The following is a 15,701-nucleotide window of genomic DNA, read 5'->3' as shown; positions in this document are numbered from 1 at the left end:
TTCATCTACACACACACACACACACACACACACACACACACACACACACGAAGGAGAAGGAGAACAAGAGCATAACAACCACAACCAAAGCAAACAACAAAACCCCAGATTGCTTCAGTTAACCTCAATTCCAGTTGAGGTGAGTATTCTTCATTCTTTTAGGAAAGAGTCAAAGGCCAGCGGTGGGAGAACTGAAACACTGGACACGTTATACTGTCCACACAAAAAGTCAGCAGTGACGTGTAACTGCTCACAAGGCTTTCTGTCCAGCTGAGGGCCTCAGTGCAGCCTCACCAACAAATCTCTTTCAGAAGCACCGTTTTAATTATCGTTTTTCTTTATTTTTCCTCTCGTTTCAACATATTTGCCCCCATCATCTTGACTGGAAAAATCGTAATTTCAGCATGATAAGATTATGTCTTAGACATCTATCATGGCTATACAAGGGTGAATTTTACAAGTAACTTATTTTTCTAAGGGAAATTTCAATTATATCTGATTGTTATGAAAAATATATGTTCAGTGAAGGTAAGTAAAATTCACTCATTACAATAGCTGTTGGAATTAAAGCAATCATGAACCTTACATCTTTAAAACACAAAATGTTCAGTTTAGAGATTGGAACTCCGTATCATACATTACCAGCCTGTTGTGCTTACTGTGCTTCCTCCAAAATAAGGCCTAACCGGAAAACAAACCCTAGCATGATTTTTCAGGATGACATCCCCTGAACAGAAGCCCCAATATATCTTTTGCAGCAAAAATTAATGTAAGACCGGGTCTTACTTTCGGGGAAACACGGTAGTAGTATTTAACACCTTAGTACATTGGTCTCCTTTGGATCAAATTCCTCAACGTCTCAAACTAATTTGCTGTAATAAAAAGATGATGGGCCATCTCAAATCTGGCAAATAATTTCCGCATTCTGGGTGCTTAAGCAATGCCAGTGACAATAAATAACTCGGGACCTGTGGAATGTAGCTGTGCTCTTGGTACAGCAGCATCTTACCTCCTACTGCAGGACCCTTCCCTACAAAAGGACATGTCCTGTTGAAAGCAGAAGGTGGGAGAATTCTCTCTAACCCTCCTGTCCCTAACCAAATTATTCATATACACCAGCTGTCTGCTGTGACTTCACCTCTACCTAGAAGCAAGCAGAGCAAGAAACCTGTCAGCCACATGTAAGGCCTTCCTGTCCGCCTGGTCCTTCAGGTATAGCAGGGCAGTAAGGAACGTGCCCCCACAGTCCTTCAAGGCGATGGTCACTTTGGCCGATGGAGAAATCACACTGTCCAACCAACCTGCTTATTAACATACTTCACTGCCTTCAACACTTCTCTTTCATCTAGACAACTCGAAACTTCTAGTAAATGTCATACTATAAACAGGTGACATACAAATGATCTTTTGGCCAGAAAACAAAACAAACATACCCAACGTAGCTCCCAGAGGTAGAATCAGAAAAATCAAAACAGAAGTCAACAAGAGGATTACAAATAATGTAGAAGAGCACAATTTTTGGAAACAGAAACAATGAAGATTCATTGGGTAACTGCTCTAAAACTTAAATTGAGAATACGAAAGTTAATTAAGTATTGTGTTTTTTTTTGGCATCCAAGTTTTCAAAATACTGCATCCTAACTGATGAAGAATCTATGAAAAAATAGAAATAGATCTTAAAGGAAATCTCGTAAGTCAACCTTTCAAACACGTTCACTTAGACATGTTATTTCTCTAATAACTTTCAAACAACTTTAAAACGACAAAGAGCTATTGTACAAATATCTTTTTCTGCACTTTAGGAAAAGTACTCACTTAGCCAAATCTATCTTAACAACCAAGTTTACTAAAAATTTGAGAAAATTAGTGTTTGCTTGATATTTGAACACTGAAAAAACACACTCAAATTGAAATGCAGAAAACAAAAATAAGATATAGTAAATATGAAACATCAAATCAGTTTTTGCAAAGTTAAAGCAAAAAGTACATTTATGAATATGACAAAAGCACTATCGGGAAGAAGGTCTGTGGACACATTTTCCATCAGTAGAAAAAATAATGCTACTTACCGACCATTGCACTAACTTCCCCAGCCATCAGTGTTTCTACGGTCTCGTTGTATAGGTTCACATCAATGATACCTTTTCGAATGGTCTCTCCTACTTTGGCTCCCAATAACACTGAGCCTGTGGTTTCAAATATTGAAGCCAAAATGCACGCCTGCCTCAAGGTTACCACGCCAGAGCCCACAGCAGTACCAAATGAATTGGCAACATCATTTGCACCAACAGAAAATGCCAAGATAAAAGCTATGATAAAACCCAAAATGACCATCCACAAATACTCAGTCATGGCCATTTTGGAAAGTGGGCTCTGGGTACTTTTCTTTTGCAGAAATATTTCAAATAAACAAAGCTTGAGGTTATAAACGTCGTAAGGCCGAGAGTTCTTGTAAACAGTGAGTTTGCTCTGGAAAGTGCTGGACAATGTTAGAGTCTGAACAAACTGCTAACTGCTGGTTTTCAAACTACTGTCAGTACAGTTCATTTGGTTGTGTTCAGTCAGCGGTAAAACACATTCCATATTTTTCCTCCCAATCTGGGAAAGCTGTGATGTCTCCTCCTGTAACAGAAAGAAAACAAAAGAAATCAATTACCCTAAGCAACCTGTAACAGTTTGTTCTTTCAGAAATAAATGTTTTAAGCCTACTAAAGGGATCTAACTTTGGCATGTGACAGATCTGACCATAAAGCAACTCAAGGAAGATTATAATTAGGTTAGCTACTCCCACCCCCACCCCCCAAAAAAAGCTGGTTTCTACAATGCCAGAGGTTGAAGCATGCTTTATTAATTACAAAACTGATAGTAAGCCTTAATAGGATACATTTTTATGCAGTTTGAAAAATATATTCGGTCATTATTTTCAGAAAGAAAAAATTGCCCAAATGAACAAAAGATAAAGCAATGAGAAATTCAATAAGAATTATAGAGTTTTTCAAATATGTGGAATATGGCAAATTTCTTGGAACAGTGATTACCAAATCTGATTCTGTGACATCACAGGGTGTGGCTAATTATCTACCTGCACATTTACACATAAGGAATAAGCACTTCACATTATGGCTACATCATGTGTGTCTGAAAGTTTACAGGTTCTGGTACAAAGTGACTCATCCAGAAGGTGACAAGGCGGGAGCTGATGGGCCTTGCAAAAGGAACAGAGAAAACTAGAGAATGAAGCCACCCTATTAAAGCACAAGTCAGATCATGTCACTATTCCACTACTTCCCGTCTCACTCGGGGGGAAAAGCCAGAGGCCTCACCATGGTCTATAAGACCCGCCAAGGTCTCTGCAGGGTTCTGCCCCAGCTCAGTGACCTCAGCCCCTGTTCACGCCCTTCCCTCATTGGTTCCTTGCTTCTCCTTGCACACACCAAGCACTCACCTCAGGGCCTTTGCACCTGCTGATCCTCTGCCAGGAAAAATCTCCCTGACAGCTGCACAGGTCATTCCTCTCTCTATTTAGGTCACTGCTCAAATGTCACCATCAGAGAGCCTTCCTGACCTTGTTCAAGGGCAGCCCCCCCCATGCCATTATCCGTCCTTCTCACCATTTTTCTTTTCTACATATCATTCATTCATTCATTCATTCTGGTCTGTTTCCTCACTAAGATGCTGGGACTTTGCTAGATTCACTGCTGTATCTCCAGTACATAGAACAGCACCTGGCATGTGGTAAACTTTAATAAATTTGTTGAATAAATGAAGAAGCTATTAAACAAATGGAGAAAAGTCTTGCATATTCCTCATTTTGGGATGGAAAGGAAATGTCACAAAATTAATATATCTGTGAAGTAAAAATGTCACAAAAACCTTCGCAACTACAGTGTTCTATTATTACACAGTTCCAAATCTGTATATTTTCTTTGAATGGTATAAGGTACATAGAAAGGTGCCCAGCAGTGTGGGTCTTAATAAATGGTTATTGAATAAATTAGGCTCATATATAACATAATGATCTATCAATATTAAGGTTACATTGGGGAATAAAAGTAGGACACAAAATTTTATGTACATTGTGATTATGGCAATGTTAAAAATGCATGTAAAGACTAAAAGGTAATATATGAAAAGTATAATAGTGGCTGAGTTTGAGTGGTAGTGTCAGAGGATTTTTTCCTTTTCTCCAAAAAGTGTATACTGTGGTTATGTGCTTTTCAAATTAAAATAATATAGAATCGACAAAATAAACATATCTATGTATCATCTGTGTAAGCAATGACAGGTGTACAATGAAACAGAAAATGTATACTGGTAGATCTGACCATTTCCCGAGATTTGTAGCCTATGCAATTCTGGAGATTCAGATCTAAGTGAGACAAATGAAAAGACCACTCTAACGGCAAAAGACAATATTCCACGGAAAGAGTATTTTATTATTATGACAGGCACATTAAATCTATACATGAAAATATAAAATACGAACTATTTTGGACCAATGGTATCTACCTTAAAATACAAAGAATTCTTGAGGAAATCTTGTTTGTCAGGTTAGGTTGCCAACAGGGCAAACAAGAACCACATCAACAAATATTTATTGAGAAATTCCTTTGTGACAGTCACGAGGAATATAATGACAGAGAACCTTAATAATAATGGATGTCGTCCTGGCACATATGGGGATTATAGTACAATGAAGGAAACAGATGCTAATCAAACAATAATGTATGACTATAAACAATGAAACGTGCTACAAAGGAAGGAGGCGCGCATCACATGAGAGCATCATGAGAGCACAGAGTGGGGCAGGAAAGGCTCACCTGAAACCTAAGGACAGTGGGAACTGGGGGGATTAACTCTGGGACTAGAGGAGGCATCCCAGGCATTCCCCACGTGGGAAGGAACAGAATGCGGAGAGGAGACCGGAAGCAGGCCAGTGTGAGGAAATCACGATGAAAGTTGGGGTGGCCATATTAAAGACTGTGGCCACCATATGAACAATGGGGTGCCACTGAAGGGTTTTAATTGGGGGGCTGGGGGGCTACTATGATCAGACTTTCATTTTTGAAAGATCATTCTGGCTTCAGTGTGGCAAATGGACCAGACAGAATGCAAGAGTGAATGTGGAGAGACTACTGCATGGTTCAGGCCCGAGAAGAGGTCTCCTGGACCAGTCTGGTGGTGGTGATGAAGGCATGAGAAATTATTTCAGTGAATAAAGTCAATAGAACTTGCTGAAGGTTTGTACATGGGTGTTGACAGGGAATAGATGGTTATTGACTGGCAGAACTGGACTGAAAAATAACTGAGTGGGTTTTTACTTCTCTTTTGCATTAGTTTTCAAGTATTAGGATGGGTTTTGACCACAGGTTCACTTCAGATACACTGAACATAGAGCTAAATCACAGGGGCACAGAAGAGCAGTGTGGCTGCTTGAGGCACCAAAGCAGGTGTGTCCTCAGCCCAGTTTTGCTTGGGGAGGATTTTAACAGGCTTTATGATTCTTGAGGCACCATTTCAGACTAGGGATTCCCTCTCCTACTTCGATAATTTTAGATAACTTATTTCCACAGGTGTGTCTGTGTTCTTTAATTTGGCTTTTCTCTTTCACTTCATTCTCTCAGTAACCAGCTCAAGTCCAATAAGCATCTCTCTGAGGAGAAAGGCTTGTCACATTTTTGAGACCTAAATGATTTTGATCTTGCATTATATATTTATAAGACCTGTTTTGCAGGGCAAGTACCAACACCTTGATTTCCTCCACTTTCAATTAATTGTATCAAACAAACAAAATAAAACAAAGCACTTAAATAACAACAAATCTGCTGCATATAAAAAGTGACAATGCTGGCACTGGCTGGCCAGAGGATCCCCGTGCAGGAGGCCAGAATGGTAATTTGTCAAGAACATAAAAAACCCGCATTCACAGAGGTGGAGGTCTGACCAGGTGTGACATCTGAGAGTGCTGGTTGTTTGAAAGTAGGATTTTGAAGGTGGGCAATCCAATCAGTGGGGAAAGGATGACCAGTTTAATAAATAATGTTTGGAGAACCTGCTTACTGCTAATTATCTGAAAAGAAAAACTTTAGATCTTTACCTCATACCAATAAGAAAAAACACAGGTAAATATTTACTCAATATGGGACGGGGAAGCCTACAAAGGACCTCGAAGGCAGTGAATAAAAAGAATGCACACATTTAGGGTCACAGAAATCACGTAGCTGGGAGACAGGGGTCTGAGGTGTGGAAGCATCACATAGAATTGCGCTCCTCCTCCTTGGCAATGATTCTCAATAGGTACGAAACCCTGCGGTACCTTTTGCACTAATTCAAAACATTCTGAGGTCTCTGTTCCTCAGGTGCAAGAGGTCGGTAGCATTTGAAAAGCACTTAAATTCTCAATAGGGGTACAAGGCTGTTTAGAATTTCCAGCTACTGCCTTGGTTCTTTCTAACTCTCCCACAGGGCTTTTCTGCAAGAGGTCACAACAGGAAAGGGTTAGAACAAGCTTTCTGCGCTCTCTCCTTCCCCTCATATGAAAGCCCCTATGTGGCTGGGATTCACAGGACTGAAGGTCACAAGTTACTCTTCAATTTTCAAATGCTACCGACCTCTTGCACCTGAGGAACAGAGACCTCAGAATGTTTTGAATTAGTGCAAAAGGTACCGCAGGGTTTCGTAAGTTCTGTCTCCCAACGTTGTAATGTTAACAAGATCCTCCCTTTCTTTTCTCAGTACCCTAATGCCTCCTGAACAAGGTTCTCAACTTTCAGTTTGCCTGCCATCACTTCCACTCCTTGATCTCTGAACCAGTTCTACTTCTATCACCAGCTCAGGGAGTGCCCTGGCAGGACTCTTTAAGTGCTCATAGCTTCCTTTCCACTAATTTCCTCTCTGCAAGCGTCTGCTTCAACTCTATCCTCTTATCCACACTAGGAATCTGAATGCTAAAGTGAAAACAAACATTCTCAGAATATTTCTAGACAGATATGTACACTGTTTAAAAGCAGGAATGTTGCTGAAGTGAAGCACTTAATAGGTATTTGTGCCAAAAGAAGTTTGCGTAGGAGAATCTCTGCTTTGGAATGCTGCCAAAGGTAACATCCAAGATGATTTCTCCGAGCAAACACGCCAAGGAGATGTCTGTCCCAGTTCTCCCATCAGCATTGCTCTCCTCTCGCAGCCTTAGAGTCTAATCACCTCAATCGGCACCAGTCCCAACAACCAGGTCTGTAGTGGATTGTGGCTGAAGTCACCAGGGGACTTGCAGTTTTAAAGGACTGGCCCATAGCCAATCTCCTTTCCATGCGTTTGCTTCTGGCCTATGAGGATCTGTTCCCCGACATTTCATGGATTGCACCCAGGCTGACATCTCTTCCAACAGGTGAAGGGAAACAGCCAGGTCCCCCATGCAGAGGACCTGACGCTCAGAAGTAATTTTCCAATACCTCCCCCAAAGCTCAAAGTGCCTCACATCTACCCTCTAAAACTGTAACACCTACTTTCTTGGAAGCTGGGGTTGAATCTTGAATTCTGACACCCCGATAGAAATAATGAAGACACAGAAATCTCTTCGATGGTACAGTTTAAAGTCTAATGACTCTTGGCTACATGTGGGTGACCCTGACTACAGACATAAAAATTACTAGCTTTTCCTGATAATATTTAAATTAAAAGTAAGATTCATTTTTGGAATTTTATTATTTGTAGAATAGCATAGCAGAAATATTGTTTTCTTTCAACATTCAAGTTGTAGATCTTATCATAAGTACTTTCTATTAACATCATTCTTGAATAGTTCATGAAAACATCTACTTTACACTCTTAAATTTTAAAAAATAATTTAAAAAGTATAGCCTGCTAATGTTAGAAATATTTAGTTTCATATTTTCACACTAATGATAAAAAATCAAAACATTACTAGACAGCTCTGACACTTGCCTGAACTACTTTAAATGAAATATTTACAAATATGCAAAGCAGTCTATGGGAACACAGGAGCCTGGAGAAAGGCAGATGATATTTTGACTGAGGGAGAAGGAAGAAAGCAAACAAGGGAGGGGCAGAGAGGATGACAAGGGGAGACCAGGAGACAGGGGGAGAGAGAAAGGGGAAGAAAATGATGTCAGAAGGAAAGACGAGACCATCAAGCCAAGCATTAGACGCTGCCCGCAACGCAGAGGACACAGGAACAGAAGAACACAGATAAGAGAAGCAGGAAGAAGCAGGTTTACTCACCGGGGACAAACAGCCTGAACAGAAAGCCTGAAAATAAAGATGTTAGACTTCCACAGTGAATAAGCTGATCTAAAACCCAAAGTAAACTGGAAAAGAAGTGGCAAGGACAGTTTGCTAACACACTGTGGCTCACACCCAGCAACAAATGTCCTTTGGCTTTCTCCTTTACTCTCTGCTGTTAAAACAAAACAAAACAAAACAAAAACCATGAGCATTTGTTTCTTCTGCATGGACAAGGTGAGAGAGCACGGGACCTGTAGTCAGAGGCCCTGGGTTCATTCCAGTCCAGCCAGCTACTGGCTACGCAACACTGGGCGAGTCACTTAAATGACTCATCTGAAGCAGGAGAATACTGGTACACAACGTGGTGGTTGTGTAAAGGTGCTAGCTCGGTGCAGGGAATCACTACATGGCGACCGTTACCATCACTAGCAGGTAAAGCGCTGGGGCAATGATCACATACCCTGAGGCCTAATCCTGGCTCTGCTACTAACTAGTAGTGTGACTTTGAGTAAGTCATGTACACTTTCTGAATCCCGTTTCATCATCTGTTAAATGGGGATAGTGATAACACATATACTTTACAGAATTATTGTTAGGCCCAAATCTGATGTGTGCAGCCTGTTTTGTAATTTGTGGTTGGCATCAAGCAACTGGAAGTTATTGGTATCATTGTAGTCACAGGTCCTAAAATCCTTCTAGAAGGATCTTGTGCCCCCATTCTTATGCTCCCAACTCCTCTAGGCTGTGGATAGATATATCCAGCCCACCTCCCTCCAGTCCTATTCTTCTTTCTCAATGTACAAACTCTGGTTTTGTCTTTAGTTAAAGACTGTGACATATAAGTTACAGGAACTTTTTTGAGGGGTGCAGGGAGGTGAAAAGGTAGAGACAAGAAACTCTAAAAGGTGCTAAAACAAAACAACAACAACAAAAAATCACACGAAATGGTGAAACCATTTTGGAAAACAGTTTGGCAGTGTCGTATAAAGCATACGCTTACCACACAAGCCAGCACTCCCATTCCAAGGTATATTTACCCAAGAGAATTGAAAACATGTCTACACAGGAAACTTTTTGTTCTATACTTGAGTATGGGGGTGGTGACACTACTGTGCATGTGTGACAAAACTCACGAAACTGTACACTTGCAATTGGAGAACTTTATTGTATATAAATTATACCTCAGTAAAACTGATTAGAAAATAACACTGGTATATATAAATATGTGAGGTGACAGATGTGTTAATTAACTAGATGGGAGGAATCCTTTTGCAATATACATGTATATCAAGTCATCACAGTGTACACTTTAAATATTTTACAATTTTGTCAACCATACCTCGTAAAGCTAAAGGGAAAAAAAGAAAACAATACTGGTCAGAAAATGTAATGATCACTTTTGATATTTTTCCTTTCCTGTATTACCAGCTTTGTCCCCCATGCCCCTAAGTCCCCTAGGATAAGTTCTATAAGTTAAATAGTTTTTTAAAAAGACAAAGAGGAGCTCCCTTACTCAGTGAAAGAAAGAACATTCCACTCAGACACAGTAAAACCAACCAGTTCAATCAATAGGGCAAAAGCTTAGGGACAGGTTGTCACACCTTGTTTAAAACAATGGCTTAAGAAGCAAAGAGCAAATACAAATCAATTAGAGGAGGTAGCTGACTTAGCACGACAAGTAGAAAATTCCACAGAAAGGGACTCGACACAACTCTTGTGAGGTCAGAGATGAGAGAGAAAAGGTTTGCTACTGGGATAGACCACCAACCTCTTTTGAAAGCAGGCACTTAGTACTTTTACAGAGGAAAGGCAAGCCGGGCCTTCCTGTGGAGACAAGTCTTCAACATTGCTTCTACAGAATCCAAAAGGCGGACACTCACTTATTAGCATTCAAGTTTAGGGCAAACATAGTAAACATTTCAGCTGAAAATCACCCCTGCAGATTGAAGGTAGTTTAAATCTGGACTGTGGACACTTCATATACCAAAAGCTTCAAGGAGGTCAAGTAAATTAGAGTACGAGCAAGCAGTAATGTCACCTTGGTCTGTAATTCCAATACCAAGTCTAAAATCAGTTCTGTAATGTTTTCTCCCAGAAATAGTTAGAAACGACGTAAACAGTTCTAAGTAACAGCATTTATTTTCATAAACTTGCCAGGCTGTGTCAGAGGCATGGCAACCTCAGAACTATTCTTGAACAGGAGTACTCAGGCAGGGTATGGGTTTCTTTGTTACATTAGTCTCAGAAGTTCAAGAAAATAAGCAAATAATTTGCAAGGTGAACAAATACCAATGTACAAAGATGTCTATTACAGTGTCATTTATTATGATCAGGAAACTGTCTTAACTATTCCCAGACCAGAAAACGGCTGAGGAAATTTACTGGCGAAGATGAAATATTATGTAGTCAATAAAATGATGTAACTTCAGAGTTTTTCCTGACATTGAAACATAGTAATGTTAAATGAAAAATCAGTACACAAAATGGTATGCATCATATATCATAGTCATTTTAACTATGTTTACGAATTCACTGGCAATAAGACTAAAGAAATATGCCCAAGACTGAGCGGCTCTCTCTAGGTACTCTTTACTGTTTAAATGTTATCCAAAATTTTCTACCATGAGCAATGGCCACTTTTATCATTAGAAAAACCCTTCAAAACACTACAAAGGAAAGTACATTTTAAAAAAAAGTTAGGAATCTACCACCAAAATATGCTTAGTTTTTGCTAATAAAACAAAATGAATTTCACGTGAATCTGTTTTCAGCATAACATACTCAGACAATTCTTTCTTCAAGCTCACTGCCTACAATTTAAGATGCAAAGTACACCTTCTATTCTCTTTATTTATCTTATCTTTGTTTTTCACTTTTAAGAATATCCCTTTTCTTCTGATATAGAGCCTTCTAGTACACTCCCATTTGCAGGATTCTAAAGGTCCATCTTCAGTCACTCTTGCTCTTCCTCTAGGATTCTTCCTTCATCTTCCTTATGCTTCTCCTGAGTGTTGTTGGCCATCAGGATTGAAGTTACCCAAAGAAGAAGAAAATGTCCTGATGGAGTCAAGTACTTTGCAGGCCTTTTTCACTGAAACAGTATTTGAGGTTAACGCTTACAAGAAACAACCTATAATTTTCTTTTCACTTCTACTTTAGCTCACAGAATTAGAGAATCATAAAACTAGAGTTTGAAGGGACTTAGGCGTCCTCTAGTCCAATTTTTAAAATGTAACTGTAAAAACTGAAAGTATAAATTAGATAATGATTCCCTAAAATGCATCTAGTTACTTCATAGAAGGTACTAAAATGAAAACACTGTAGAGACAGCAGGAAGCGACGCTCCTGGTTGGTATTCATCAGGCCTTCTTAATGATACTGGTTCCTATTTTAGGAGTTGAGATTCCTTGGGGTCCTGGCCTAAGCTGGGGATGGGGAGGCAGAGACAACAGAAAAAGAGGAAAGGGTGATAAAGAAAACAGATCACTAAGAATGCTGCAGACCCTTCATCCTTGGAAATTTTCAAGATCAGATGATATCTTCAAGTCCTGTTCAACTCTATTTTTCTACATCCACCAGAGACCGCAGGACCACGAAGAGGTAGTTTCGCTTAGTACAATGAACCACAGGATTGTTCTGTGGGGAGAGGGGGTGGAAATTTCTGACCTTTCCTTGAGAAAGTGCAATCAACGGCCTTCGTGAATTTATGGAACATGAACAAACTTATTTTGGTCCTCTATCTAAAGTTTCCACTGCAGACCCTGTGGGCTTAGCCCTTCAAAACCATTTTTCGTCTCCAGACTTCATTCCTGTTATAATCACTCTCCCTCCTGCATTTTTGTCATTCTGACATTTAAATACTTTTTGGCTCATAAAGCATTTGTGTTATTTAGATGTTTTCCTCACAGCCTTCTGCTCTCTCTGAAGGTATTACACAAATCTATTAAGTAAATATATTTTTTAAAGGCTAAAGGAGTAAAAAGAAAAAATAATTAAAATGAGATAAAGTTAAAAGAGAATGATTTGGCCTGAAAAAGAGAAGACTTAGAAGGTCCTACGTGAAAAATGTTTTTTAAAAATTGAAAGACATCCTCAGAGGGTGTAAGTTGCCATTTACTTGGTGATGTTCAAATGGAATCTTAATGACTATATATATGATGGGTCATAGTAAGAACGTTGTAGTTATTGTTTCCATTTTAAATATATAATATAGTAATTCTATGAAAAAGCCAATATACGGAAATCATATTAACTACTCTTTATCTAATTTAAAGATATAGCAAACAGTCTTTCATTGCAATGAGTAAGACTACACTTGGACAGGAGGAAAAAACTGTAACTGAATGGGTTGTTGCATGCTGAAATGAGCTCCCACTGGAAATGTGGAACTACCTGCAGCAGAGATTTTAAAAATAGATTATGACCACCTTGCTGGACTGTTTTAGGTAAAATATTGCAAGGGATATACATTTAATTTTTTTAATTTAAGCTGAGGTTTATACATTTAATTCCATTCTAAGATAGAAATGGCTGAGAAAACATTTTCCCTTTCTGCATGCACTATAGATGGGTTGCCCTTCCCAGATATTCTAGGTAATTTTTTTCTTCTCTCATAAGCAAAAATAGAATAGTTTTCACAAGCAAATCACTTAGCATCACTTCTATCAAATGGCAAACCTAGGATGACTTGCTCCACTTCTGTGCCCTGAAGTGTTGGATTGTTTGGCTAGGTTCCAAGAGCTATATTAGGGAAATATTTTCCCTTCAGCCACAGTTTAAAATGGAACTATGTATGTAAATAGATATCTTGGTTCGTACATATTTTTATTTGCTAATTTTGTTCCAAATAGAGGGGAAGCTTAATAAAAATATGAATGATACTTACAAAACCATTGATTCCTGTACTACTACATATTCTTTCTGTTAATAGAACACTAATATAAATAGAAGAGTGGCTAGATAAAGATTATTATCTTAACTATTTTCCATGCTTAACTTACAGCACCATATTTCTTGTGTTATCATTCCAGAGGTTCTTAGGCAATAGTTCTTAGGCAATAGTTCTTAGGCAGCAGAAAAAGCAAGAGAGGACAAATAATTATTAAATTGATTGAGTTAGACTTTTACTTTTTGCAATGTAGGAAAGTCTTTTCAAGTTTCTGAAGTGCCTCATCAAAACTCTGCAAACCTATTCAATTTAAGCAGTAACTTGCCAAATTAGCAGTGTAAACAGTTAAAACTAGGCAAGAAGTCCACAAAATTGTTTATCTGATTGATTGGTAAGTCAGGTGAAAATTTAGCAGTTCTTCGTATCTTCCTACTGAGATTACCATAATTAAAATCGTTTTACTAAATTAAGAAACCATAACCACTTACTTGTTATCACCTTGAAAGAACCACGGAAATAGAAGGGAAAAAAAGAGAGACAGTTTATATGATTTCTTTGAGAATGATTTCCTAATGCTGAGAGTGCTCCTGGCATTTAATTCTTTATGCATGATAAATTTTCTTGGGCAATTCACTAGCTCCCTTTGTCGTGACATAAAGAGCTTTCTTATAACTAGAAAGCAACAAGACATAAGCTGCTCTTTTGTGATGTTTGAAATCAGTTAAGAGAAGAAAAAGAAATATGTAATTATACTGTCTTTTATCATGACCTACTTAACTGTTACTGGAAATCTTGTGTGTATGTATAGTCAAATTACTGTCTAGTGTCACGTCATTTTAGCCTAATGAATTTCCTTTAGTATTTCTTATAAGGCAGATCTGCTAGCAATGGATTCTCTCAGTTTTCATTTTCTTGAGAATGTTTTTACGTTGCTTTCACTTTTGAAAAACAGCTTTGCCAGGATATAGGATTCTTTCAACACTTTAATTTGTCTTCACACTGCCTTCTGGCCTCCACTGTTTCTGATGAGAAGTCAGCTGTTAATCCTACTGGTGTTCTCTTATACGTGGCCAGTCACTTCTCTCTTGTTGCTTTCCAGATTTCCTCTTTCAAATTTTATACTATATGTCTGCGTGTGAGTCTTTTTGTGTTTATCCTAATTGGAGTTTATTAAGTGTTTGGGATGTATACATTAGTGTTTTTCATCACATTTGGGAAGTTGTCAGCCACTACTTTGAATATTTTTCTGTCCTTTTCTCTCTCTTCCACTAATGGTATTCTTAATGGTGGCCTATATTTTTCTGAGGTTCTGTTAATTTTCCTTCATTCTTTATTCTTTTTTTTTTTTTGAATATTTTATAAAAGTTTATTTAAGCCAAATTGATGACATATGCCGGGGAGCAAGATCTCAAATGCTTCCTCATTCTTTATTCTATCTGTTCTTCAGACTGCATAATCTCTAATGCTCTATCTCCAATTTTGCTGATTCTTTCTTCTGACAACTCAAGTCTACTTAAGTCCCTGTAGTGAATTTTCAATTTTGGTTCTTGTACTATTGAACTCCAGAAGTCCTTTTTTTTAAAAAAAAAGAAAAAAATGTAATTGTGGTAAAATAAACATAAAATTTTACCATTTAACCATTTAAGTATAAAGTTCAGTGGCATTAAATACATTTGCATAGTGCAAACATCATCACCATCCATCTATAGAACTCTTTTCATCTTATAAAACTGAAACTCTGTACCCATTAAACAATAATTTCCCATCCCCACCTCACCCCAACCCCTGGCAACCACCATTCTACTTTCTGTCTCTATGAATTTAACTCTCCTAAGTACATCATATGAGTAAAATCATACAGTATTTGTCTTTTTGTGACTATCTTATATCAACTTAACATGTTATCAAATTTCATCCATATTGTAGCATGAGTCAAAATTTCCTTTCTGTTTTAGACTGAATAATAGATCACATTTTGTTGATCCATTCATCTGTTGATGAATATTTAGGTTGTTTCCACTTTTTGGCTATTGTGAATAATGCTATTAAAATGGGTGTACAAATATCTCTTTGAAAGCCTGTTTTCAATTCTTTTGGGTATATACCCAGTAGTGGGTTTCTGGGTCATATGGTAATTCTGTTAATTTTTTGAGGAACTGCCATACTGTTTTGCATAGTGAGTGCACCGTTTTACATTCCCAGCAAGAGTGCACACAGGTTCCAGTTTCTCCACATCCTTGCTAACATTTGTTATTTTCTGTTTTGTTTTTTAATAGTAGATATCCTAATGGGAGTCAGGTGATAGCTCATTGTGGTTTCAATCTGCATTTCCCTAATAATTAGTAATGGTGAGCATCTTTTCATGTGCTTGTTGGCCATTTGTATATCTTCTTTGAAGAAATGTCCATTCGAGTCCTTTGCCCAATTTTTAATCAGGTTGGTTGTTTTCTTGATGTTAAATTGTAAGAGTTCTTTCTATGTATATTCTGGATAATGTATATTCTGAATACAAACACCTTATTGGATATATGATTTGCAAATATTTCTTCCCATTTTGTAGGTGTTTTTTCAT

The 15,701-nt window shown here is 38.2% G+C and overlaps 1 protein-coding gene across 6 annotated transcripts in view; it reads right to left on the bottom strand.

Annotated features, from left to right (window-relative positions):
- SLC20A2 (solute carrier family 20 member 2) overlaps positions 1–15,701 on the bottom strand; it is a 92,062-nt gene that overhangs the window by 33,185 nt on the left and 43,176 nt on the right. For all 6 annotated transcript variants that reach the window (XM_074329593.1, XM_074329594.1, XM_019742052.2 and 3 more), the window contains one exon: positions 2,070–2,622. In XM_074329593.1, the coding sequence (XP_074185694.1) occupies positions 2,070–2,358 (289 nt within the window). In that variant the 5' untranslated portion in view covers positions 2,359–2,622. The remainder of the gene's footprint in view (positions 1–2,069; positions 2,623–15,701) is intronic.

The sequence above is a fragment of the Rhinolophus sinicus genome, linkage group LG04 (genome assembly GCF_036562045.2).
Source record: "Rhinolophus sinicus isolate RSC01 linkage group LG04, ASM3656204v1, whole genome shotgun sequence".
Classification (NCBI taxonomy): domain Eukaryota; kingdom Metazoa; phylum Chordata; class Mammalia; order Chiroptera; family Rhinolophidae; genus Rhinolophus; species Rhinolophus sinicus.
This window is presented reverse-complemented; position numbering and strand designations above follow the sequence as displayed.